The sequence below is a fragment of the Acartia tonsa genome, chromosome 3 (genome assembly GCF_053477335.1).
Source record: "Acartia tonsa isolate MP-2025a chromosome 3, ASM5347733v1, whole genome shotgun sequence".
Classification (NCBI taxonomy): Eukaryota; Metazoa; Arthropoda; class Copepoda; order Calanoida; family Acartiidae; genus Acartia; species Acartia tonsa.
In genome coordinates, this window is record NC_137262.1 from 19,754,405 (window position 1) to 19,766,587 (window position 12,183).

The 12,183-nt window shown below is 28.4% G+C and overlaps 1 protein-coding gene across 1 annotated transcript in view; it reads left to right on the forward strand.

The window, feature by feature from the left end:
* The window catches only part of LOC145313591 (uncharacterized), a 125,664-nt gene that overhangs the window by 63,527 nt on the left and 49,954 nt on the right, over positions 1–12,183 (forward strand). The window contains exon 3 of the mRNA XM_080153056.1: positions 11,036–11,176. Within this exon, the coding sequence (XP_080009182.1) occupies positions 11,036–11,176 (141 nt within the window). The remainder of the gene's footprint in view (positions 1–11,035; positions 11,177–12,183) is intronic.

Here is a 12,183-nt window from a genome sequence, read left to right on the forward strand (position 1 = left end):
TATCAGGTTCGAGACTCTCTCGCATTGCATAGAAATGACTAAAAATCTAACCTATCTCTAACACATTTTATCAATTGTTGTTGTTATACCTTTTTTTAAAAAGGCACAGTTCAATTGATTGTAAGGTTAGATTTTCAAGCTCACTTAAAGTTGGCAAAAAAAAACTGAGATAAGGGAAGTACTAATTTTTTTAGATAAGTTTTTTTTCTTTCTAGAATATACCCCCTGACACACGCATAAATTTTGAATGTAAATACAAAAAGAATTAACACTAATATATGGTTAGACATTTGCTAAATACCTTGTTTTGTCTTTAGCACATTAGGATACAAGGATTTGTCAATATAAGATAATTGAATCTTACATGAAGGTTACATTTGCAGTGCCTTCTCAGTAAATACTAAACACTTTGTTTTTATTTTTAGAACATATGAAATCAGGATGAATTGAAAGCTGCTAAACGTTTAGGGAAAGAAAGGATTGTAGATTCATTTAACCGTAATATTCCACTCAAATTTTCAAAATTGAATAAAAAAATTCTAAGAGGATAACGCCTAATCCCCTTAACCTATCTATGAGTCCCTGCAGTAAACTTGTGTTAAGTCATTTGTTATTATTATTTAAAAAATTAGTAAACACAGACGGGTCAAGGGAATTTATGTACATCTCAAATATATGTATACTTATTTTCCACCAGTAAAAATTGACAATTGTGTGATAATTTTTAAATATATCAGTAGAATATATAGAGACAAAGAAAATACTTCTGATAAAAAAGATATACCTGTTATACAAAGGTGTCAGAAAAAATGGTCGAAAGTTAGTGTAAAAATAAGGGCAAAATTTAACAAATAGTTTATAGAGTTCATAGGAGTTTAATTCTAAAAAAAAATGTTTAACGACTATCTTAGTATTAATCTATTCAAAGGGAAAATATAAACAGCTTTAGCACCTCAGTAAATCATGCTCGTAGTAGCTTATTTTAAGAAAATATAATCATTTCACTTTTAGAAAGGAATAGTTCTGATTAAGAAAAGCTTTGCTTTCAACGGAAAGCAATACAGATTGCAGAAAATTCTTTTCTTCTCTCATACAAAAAAACAAAACAATTTGCTTGGTATTTAGAATCAGAAATACTTTAAACTTTTGAACGTTATGTGTGGTTTAATCATGAAAACTGTGAAAAAAATTTAAAAATATCTTAGGATATCTTTTAATATGTTTAATATTTTTTTATAGATGCAATTTAAAAGTTAAAATTTGGAATAAAATGCCTGATGTCAAACTAAATAAAATAATTACATGTCAAAAATACTTAGAATTTGAAATATCAGTAAAACGGTACATATTTTTTAAAATGGAAGAAAAAGAATATTATTTTATTTATTTGTAAAATTATAATTCTTTCTATGATACGAGCTCCCTGTAGCGATTAATAGCCGTTGGCGCATTCTAATTCAGATTATCCTATTTTTTCAATAGTCTGTTTGCTGTGTTCTTGTTTTTCCATTTTATGTGTTTTTAAATCTTATTTGATTTCAAGCAATAGTTTTTTTTATTTTCTTTTACTCTTTGGGATCATTGACTTATCTTTTCGTTTTAATAATTACACAAACAAAATTAATATGCCATTTCAATATAACATTAAACCTCTTGTATAAACTATTGTTTCTCCCCTAGCCTCAATGAGGTGGCTGGAAGTGTAATGAAAATGGATTTAAACCATCTGAAGGCATTTATAAAGCTTTTTCTGAAAAGACCAGCAATTTTCGAGATCTTCAGCCTTCAGACAGAAAAACCTCACTACTGAAAATTATAGGCTATTTGAATTAGAAGAAAAAGGTTAATTCATAATCCATTGTCCTATCCCCCAAATCCCTGCGTATATTTCCTCTTTTTGCGATGACAGATCGATATGTTAACATTTGGGGAAATATATGATTTAAACTCCTTATTTGGACTCATGTCAAGATTGTATAAGGCCTTTCAAAAAAAACTTTGGACTAAAAAAGGTGAACTGGCAAAAAATTATACAATAGTGTTAAAGAGCTAAATCTATGTATAATTCTTGTTTTATTTTTTATCATTTATTCATGGCTTTGTTACCTTGTTCATGGTGCTTTTAATGTAATGTTTAGTAAATGTAAATATCGTATTAATTGGAATTAGTACTCAATAAGCTCAATAATATGTCAGTTATAACCATTTCATTGAATGCTAGAAATATACTTCTAAGGTTTTTAATGAAAGAAAATATTTCAGAGATCTTTTGTGACATAGACAAACATCGTATAATTAAATTTTGGAAAATTTTCTCTTAAATAATTTTTCTTTCATTTTAGTTGAAATAATTCAATTTTCAATTAGAACAATTTTTTGTGTCTAAAAATTATTGAGATGTTTAGTCATTATTGAAAATTTTCTTTACTCTAAAAACCAATTAAATGAAAACAGTTTTTGACCACTTTATCAGCATTGTGATCAATAAGTTTTTATGGTCTATAGAAGCACCTGGTATAATCAGAAAAGGAAAGAACAATGGAAATTGAATAAAACTACATCCCTTTCTTCTAATTATAATAAAGTTAAAGTATCCCTTTTTTAGTTGTTTTCCTGAACGTCTATTTATGAAAATGTTTATACACAAATTTATTTGCAATTATTAAACTTTCGCAAATCTACGCTTTTCAAAAATTATTGTTCTATATTTAAATATTTATGTAAATTAAATTTCGCTATAAATATAAATAATATTCATAGATTTCTTTATGTTAATAATTTGAAATTCTAAAGATATTTTCTCTACATATTTTAAAAATTTCTAGCTTTGCCGTGTTTTATGTGTGTTGAAAGAGTAGATTACTTAACAATAGCGCAGTAATATCAGACTCATACTATTAGGTCAAACATATAGCTATCTTTTTACTAAATTATCTTAACTTTCGACTTTTTTATTTAGAAAAAAGTTTACTAATGTAACAATTTTTCCAATTTTGAAAGCAAGGTTCTTTCAGAATAGCTAAAAACAAGGATGACAACATCAATGCTATCGCATATTTTCTGTTTTAAACATTCTTCTTTATTGTTTGTAATTAAGCTTTTCAACTGAAAACCACCAAAGCACAATAAGGAAGCATGTATGAAAATCAGATTCAAAATAGTTTAACAATAGATGCGTTCTTTAGATTTATGCGGAATGGCAGATAAAATGGACAGACGGACAGAAATTGTTCTACTCTTAAGTAAAGATTCACTTTAAAAATAAAGAATAAGCAAGTTCCATAAAAAACTATAAAGTATAAATGTAACAATCTGCGCATCTACTATTTAGAACACAGATAAATGAATTACAATATTTTTTTCTAACAGGAAAGGAAAACAAATACCCTCTATATGTGTTGAAGATTCATTAATCCTTCACTGAACTATCTCTAAGAATAATCTCATATGTTTACTACAGAAACCTTTTTGTAGCAATTACAGTAATTTAAAAATACGCACAGTCAGTTCATAATTCATTTTTTGGGGCAGGAATCAATAGTCTGAAATCAGTGACTTTTTTTTATCCGAAGAAAACTGTTTTACATTAAAAGAATTTACCAATCAAAATAACATGCTCATTAAGAGTTTTATTATATTATAATGGAAGTAAAATTACCAAAAAAACAAATATACTTAACACATTTAACATCAGTAATCATCAAAAACGATAATGTAACGGATGAACAAACGCTTCCCTGAAAATTGCTTTGCATTTTTTCTAGTTTAAATTGGTCATTTCAAATAAATCTTCATTTGATTCTTAAATCATCAAATGCATAATTTTTTAGAAGATATGTCTCCAAATCTTTGGGATGTTATTCTTTAAATCTGTATACAAATTGGATTCTGTCTCAAATACATACATTTACAAATTATAGACACATTCAGACAGACGGACATGTAAACATACATACATGCAGACACATAGACTTACAAACAGGCAGACAACAATATATCTACAAAGTTTAGACAGAGACAAACAGACATTCAAAATACATTTTATTTATTCGTCAAAACTATTTAATGAAAAATCTAAAAGTAATTTCAGAGATAATCTAGATATGTTGCTTAAAGAATAATTAAAACAAAATGGGTATAGTCCTTTCCATGACATCGCTCCATATGGGGCGATTATTTTAATTGATCGCCTCTTATGACAAGGGGCGATGTAAAGGCTCCTTGAAAGGGGCGATTTAATAGCCCCTTATAAAAAGAGGCGATGTTATGGCTTCTTGAAAGGAATTCAACTTTTAATTAGTAGCAGTATGATTTTTAATTTATTAAATTGTCAGAGCATATTTAGCATCTATTACACATTACCATAAATGGACATGGTATGTATGTATGTAGGGAAATGTATATTAAAGCAAATAAAAAAATAAGTTTAATATTATTTAGCAGACTATTTCTAAAATCTTTGTAAAAGGTTTGAAATCTATAGTACAACTCTAACAAGACTTTTTCATAATAAGAGTTATCTAATTCGTCGCAAGGATTTTCATTGTATAAAAATTAAAAATAAAAGGTTGTTTTACTAGAATACCTATACTCAAATATGTAAAATTGTGTAGGGTAATTAATTACTTAAGTATACATACAATAATTAGGTGTAAACTTTTAGGGAACAATTTTATCAAAAACAAATTGTATATTTATAAGGTCCAGTCTAAATCTGACATAGTTATGTTGATAGAATAAATAACGTCTACAACATGGTGTTTTATAAATGTGGCTGCAATGAATTAATAACATGGTGGTATAAAAGCTGACTTATTTTCATTGACCATTACTACTTATACCTATATCTACTTAGTAACACAATTTCAAGGATGCCATAGTGACTAGTTTTATGTTGATGTTAAAACAAACGTTATAGATAGGCATGGTCAAATCATTTTTAATTAATATAACTTTCATGATACTTATCTTTTTACCCGAAGGTGTAATCTGTACGACCTCTCATTATCGAGAAGGTCGAGAGAGAAACTTTAGCTTCGTGTTAAATAATTTAAATAAACAATTTTAAATTAAATGTTATTATTAATGTAATTTAAGACTACTATTTAGTCTTTTTTTCAGTTTTTAAACGCGGATATAAACATGAGAATCAATTTATCGATAATTGACCTATTCATATATCCCTGACTCTATAAATAATGGGCTAAAACCAATCAAAAGTGAAACAGCCGCTGGGAGAAATGTGTGAAAAAGTAGCATCATCAAAATTAGATGTCCTTAATATAAAAAACCATCAAACAAAAAAAAACGCCCTTTTTTGTATGAAAACAACAAGAATGACAACACCCATATAATACAATAACATTAACAAACAAAAAAGTATGAAAGTAATATCATTTCTTTAAAACAGTTTCTTCGCTTCGAATCTTTTATCAAAGTTTTAAACTGTATATATAAGTATTTAATTAAATTTAAAAATAGTTAGGACTATGCTTAGGTGTTTAAAATTACACTCGACAGATATATTCTAATTGTATAGTTGCTACGCTACATCACAAATGCTGCTAACCACCTAATCTTTTGACCTTGACAATGGGATAGAAAAAAGCTCATCTTCTTTTTCCTAAAAACATAAACACATGTGTTTTCTGTGGTTAGACGAGGCTCATACAAAGCAGCTCAAATATGAATAATTTGAAGCTCTTTATAGTGCCTATAAAAAAAATGACGTAATACAATACAAATGACCAATGAAAGGCCAATAGACAGAAGAAATTACCAATTGGCAGGCCAGTAAACATTTAATTGAGCATGGTAGGTCAGTATGACTTCATTTTTTAAAGTCACTATAATTAAGCTTCAATAATTTTTAATTTAACTATTATTGAGAAGCTTATCATAAGTAGTATATAAATTTTTCAATGCACATACCTAAAAAGTTAGTCTTTTCATTAAATATTGAGTCTTAACATAATCATTTCAATAAATCATTAAAAGTCTTTCAGGGCAAGAAAAATTTTTTTTGATAGAGGATTTTCTACTAACTGCAAAATTTAACCACTATTACTGAAATAGCGTTTCATAAAGACATATAGACAGAATAATATTGTCCAGGCCTTAAGAAGTGTGATTTGATTATTAGATATCATAGCATTTTAAATTTTATGTTTCATAAGAACATATAAATAATTGTTGGTGTATTTTGTTTATTTAAGTTTTGTGCATTTGTTTACCACATATTTCTGTGGTTTTCCTTTCAAAGCTTTACATATAATTATCAAAATAATTTTGGAAACGCAGCTGCTATATGATCTTGGTATGTTCTTGTGTATGTCCAACCATTATCGATAGGAGCTTAAATTCATTATAGTTGTCTCGTTTGTGAAAATCTTTTTTTAATAAAAATTTTAAGATAGTCCAACAAAATAACTAATTTTTAATTTATGGGTGATAATTTCCAAATCACTATTTCATATTATTAAACTGTCCCATTTTATTATATTACAAGCGGCTTCGCCCCTAGCCTCTAGGGGCTTTGCCCCAAGAGGTAATTAAAGAAAGAAAAAATAAATACCTCTGGAGATGCCCCCACAAATTTTAGATAATTAAAAAAAGATTAAGGGGGGATTTTTTTTCATTTTTGGGGGGGTTCGGGGTGTCCCACCCCCCAAGAAAATAGCCTAAAACCACCACAGGACCAGTAGGTATATTCCCTTAAGAGTAGAATCCAATCGGTTCAGTGGTTACCAAGATCTTAAGGGACGGACAGACGGACAGACAGACAGACAGACAGACGGACGGACAGACATCATTCTACTTTGTATTATAGATAAACTTTTTACGATCCCTTTGGCCTAATATCACCTTGTTTTTGCTGAAAACAACATAATAAATATAAATAAATAGACCTAATTTTAACAGCTTGAATATGAATTTGTGGTTATATAACATGAATAAGTACAGGAAGGATGGGATCATGCGTAGCATAAAGACTTTTTTTTATAAGTTTTGGTCTTTAATATTATAAAAATAACTTATTTATAAGAATAGATAATGGCAGTTGTAAACCATGTTACAAAATACAATACATATCAATAAAATATAGAAAATTATAAAGAAAATTTTCGGAGATTTTTTAAGGAAATACAATCTTTATAAGCAATAAGTTGAAAAATTGTGAGTATGTGTAAATAGATTTGGGGTAATAATATTGATTTTTTGCACCCTTAGAAACTAGCTTCATCACTTTAATGTTATAAAACATTTAAGAAAATATTGTTTTGGACGTTGAGCTCTGAATTTCGGGGAGAAAGGGCAGAAAAAGTAATCCAATGACCTACGGGAAGCTTCCTACTTAGTGAAGTGGTTTACAATATCTTTACGGACTAGCATAAAAACCTTTCTACTTTATATTAAAGAGAACAACATAAAGTTTGAATATTCAAAACAACAGACGTACATACATGTCTAATTTATAGAGCAGTTGATATACTACAAACACACAAGGAAGTAAATTGCCAAAAACTTCGCGGAAAAATATATTTTCATGATGTCCCTAAATGATATAAACTGCCTATTAACAGAGAGTAAGGATTATAAATTGAAATAAAAAGAGAGTTATATCTGGAGAAAAATCTATTAATAAAAGAAAAGATTTAGAAGTCATTGTCTATAAGTCAATAAAAAAAACATTTTGCACATACATATGAAAAAAATGTATTTTTTAATGACCCATCCCTGTATCCCTGGTAATTAGACAGTTGTTGTCTGAGCTAAATAATAAGGAAATTCATGTCTCCATGTCTGTTTAACTAAAAAGACCAATAACCCCTTTTTTACGTCAATTCTACGTAACCATGCAATCTTTTAGTAAAAGTAGCGCAGTTACTTTATATTTTAGTCCATATGTGTCCCCATAAAAAAACCTTGTTGCATCATTTTAAATTTTTTAAAAAGATGTCAAGGCAAATATATTATAAAAATTGCCGTTGTAGGGATCTAATAATAACTTCAAGATTTAAGCAACATTACACTTATCACCGTAGGAATCATATATATATAACGTTATTCTAATAATCACTAAGGTCTTTTCCTTGATTATGTTTCAGATTAATTATTCCTGTCTTTATGACCCATAATATGATGTTAAGGAAAAGTCTGAGCAAATTTGGTGGGAAGTTTATGTAGGTTTTTGTACTTATTTCGTCTGTCTGTTTGTATGTGTTTATCTGTCTGTAATAAAAAATATCCTGTTTCCTTAAAACTGGCAGAAATTAGGATGTTGATATCTAACAGTACCTAATATATGGGCAGATATTCTGTTAAACTAAGGTTTTAAAGAACAATTAATATTTAGAATAACAAAATTGTAATTTGTGCTTTAGTAAAATAAATATTCATCTAAATTTCAGTTGAGAACATTAGTTAGTTGATCATAAGTTTTTTGGAATTCACTTTACTTAAATAGGTGGAATATCAATTAACCCTTAACAGTAGTGCCTCCTACTGGAATTTGTTGATGAGGAGGATAGGAGTTGGCCAATGAGCAATAAATATTTCAGCTTCTATTAGAGCTATATGTAAAAAAATACATGTAGTTTAATGAAGAATTTACAACTTTGAATTGCTTTAATTCTTCTTATTTAGGGTTAAAATATTTCTGTGCTGTATTTCAGAGGGGAACATCTAAATTTCAATGCATCTTTTTAAATTATCCTGATCTCTTTACAATTTAGATTGTGTACTAGTCATAATTCAGAGTTTAGCAATCAAGTCTCTATTCTTAAATTTTGTATTATCTGTGTTGTGTGTGTTTGCTATATAATTAACTTAATCTAGCTTTAAAAACAGCACAAACAAAAGAATTCTCACAAAGCAGCAAAAATTGTGTGTCATTATCAAACACAAAATAAGTCAAAAATTCAAAGAAAAAACATGAAATATTTTAACTCTTTATTATTTTTGTGTTAACTTTTATTTGTAATACATGTTTGATAAAGGCAGGTGTCCCTCTTCAAGCAACTTTATTAAATGGAACTATACAGAATTAAATTTGTAGACAAGCACTTAAACATCTTATTTACCATTCTCTGATTTAAAATTTCCAAACACACCAGAGAAACATTTAAACAATGGGTAGATAATAAAACAATTGAAGGCTGTGTAAAGAATCAGATAAAAAGGTCAATTGCTAATAGAGAGATGCTCATAAAAGGAAAAGAGAGATAATCAAGGATTTTCAACCTGAAAGTTGAATTTATTTGTATAAATGTTATCAATATTTGCTCAGCATAAGATTTTCAGGTGTGATATAGATAATTTTGCCCATATTTTAAATTCAAATGACATTTTAGAGCTTAGTTTGAAGTTTTCTGCTGTTTTTTTTTATTGAATCAAGATTCTATGACTTTTAGTACTACAATCTTGCAACTAATCAAGGAAATAGAAAGATGTGCTCATAAAAGAATTAGTACTTAATACCCATTTTATCTTAAAATTAATTTTTTTAGAATTCTAAAACAAATTTTTTTTTTGTCTATTTTGTTTGTGAAATTGTGCTATTTAACAATTTTCTGTATAATTCATGTTATCTAATCTAATGATTTATATTATTTTATATAAACTAACAGTAACTTCGGCCATATACCCTAGTAGCTTTGCCCCAAGAGGTAATGGGAAGTACCCCTTCCTATAGAGAATCGTTTTTAAAGCTCTAGAGATATAATCAAAAAATGTCTCTTAACATAGCCACTCTCTGGCAAAATTAAACCCAGAATAAATGCTTCTGCTAAATTGAAAATGTAAACTTTTATAATTACGACTAGATAAAAGTTGAGGGTGAGGGTAAAGTTTTTTACCCCCTGTGCAGTGCTGATTACCCCAACCCCAATTTTTTGAGTTTTTGATTAGGGGTATGTTTTCCAACCCCCAAGAAGATATCTTGAAACCACTTGAAGTGTACAGCCCTTTAGGTTAAGCAGTTAAAGGGATCTTAAGCTTCAGACATTGTTCTACTTTGTATTATAAAAAAATCTTCTTTGCAATAAAGTGTTTAAATTTCATAAAAAAACATACAACTTAATAAAATGTCTAAATGAATCAAATATTTTCAATGTTTTTAGATTCTTTTCTTCCTGAAAGTTATTAATGCAAATTTGTATACATATGTTAGCCTGAAAGATGTGCACTATCCCCTACTGTGCGAATCATAATATTATTTACCATCCTTTCCTATTTATCAAAGTTCTTTACAAAGTATAAGTTTTGTTTTTATATAATTTAAAAGTTATAATTTGTAACAGTGATGTACTTTGTGTGTTGATTACTAATAAGTTAGTATTATATATTATACTAGTGGCTGCTTTCCTAGCATCTAGGAGCTATGTATTTGATGGAGTAAATAACGTAAGAAAATAGCCTAACATCAAAACAAAACAAAAAAACTTCTAAGCTACACCCCTTTTATCTTTTAAAAGATTTTTACCATTGTAATAAGGAAGACATAATCAAATTGATTACTTAACTACAAATAAACTGCATATAAATTTACTTTGGTTTTTAAACGTTTAAAAGGTGTAAAAAGAATACACATGCACTAACATAATATCTGCATAATACTTCCTCATGTTTGTTTATAATTATATGGATACTTTTAGATTATACCTGAACATTTTATCATTTGCCTTAAATGTTTTGATATGCAATTTTAATATCTAATAATTATTTTGTCTTCTAATTAAACTTAAATGGTCATAAATATATTGGGCTCTTAGAACATTAAATAATGGAAAACCTTATATTTTAAGTAGAATTTAATACCTAATAAAGATAATGTTAAAGTAAACTTCATGCATATTAATATCTCCTAAACAGCAAGTCAATGACATGCAAACGATATAATTTTTGTTGGTGTTTTATTATGCCAATCATGCACATGCTTTCAACAATTGCAGTGATTTATAAAATTCCCAAATTAATCATTTTTTTTGTAATAATTAAATTTTCTAGAAATAATCAGGCTTTTTATTATTTTCAGTAATATCGAGTGTGAACGTAGTGATAGTGTTTATATTCTGGATGTACATCCTGTACATATCCTATGTAAAGACTACGAGATGGAAGCCTCCCTTGCTACCACACATACTCATGTTTGGACTCTTGCTTGCTTCAGCCGCAGGTAAATATATAGAAACACCCTCTAACTGGATGTAAATCAAAAACAAAAAATAAGATTTTTAGTGATAGAAAAGCCAAGCAGGGTTAGGGCTTTCCTCAAAGTGCCTACGCACAGGAAGGAGGTGTTCTTTAGGGGTATCTCTGGGGATACCTAGTTAGTTACCAAATAACATACCTGACCTAAAGTAACTAACAAAAAACTTCCCCCACACACATACTCAAATATTAAAAAAAGGATTCATATTATGAAATAAGTCTATCAAGGGGTCTTTCCTATGGGTTAAAAAGTTTTTTATCAAGATTGTATATAACAAAATACCAAAATGAAAAAGTGAGAAAGCATGTTAAAAATTCTTCTGGTGCCAGTTTAATTTACTTTCCAATGTTCCCTCTCTCCCTTGTAAAATATGTTATTTGTATGTTTTTCTTATAGAAATTTAATAAGACAAAAACAAAGATTCATCTTACCCCCATTTGTTTTTGTTGATGTAATAGCAATGTTGTCAGTTGTAATGTGTTATTCAGGGATATAAAGTAGTGCAAGTTTAATCCTATCTTATCCTATCCTTATATAAAACTAACAAGATGTCTGTCTATTTCTCTGTCCGTGTGTACCTAGGGATCTCTCCAACTGCTTAACCGATATGACTGTCCATTAGAATGTAGCTTTTCATTGGTCCTGGGGAGGATTAGAACTATAAAAAAATAAACCCTAGAAAAAATGAACTCTCAAAAAAGTTTATACTTTTTCTTTTACAGCATCCCTTTATTCTGTAACTCTAGATTGGCCTGATATTATGTAACCTAAATAGTCACGACACTGATCAAATTCCAGGGTTTTACAACTATTTTGCTTTCTTGCTACACATTTTTAACATTTTTATGATTTATAGCATGTCAATAGCTTATGGGAAAGTCTGTTCAGTGATGTCTGCTTGTATGTCTAGACTTTTTTTTAGAAAAATAGATGGTAAAATTTGTATAGATCAATTTTTGTAATGTACATTG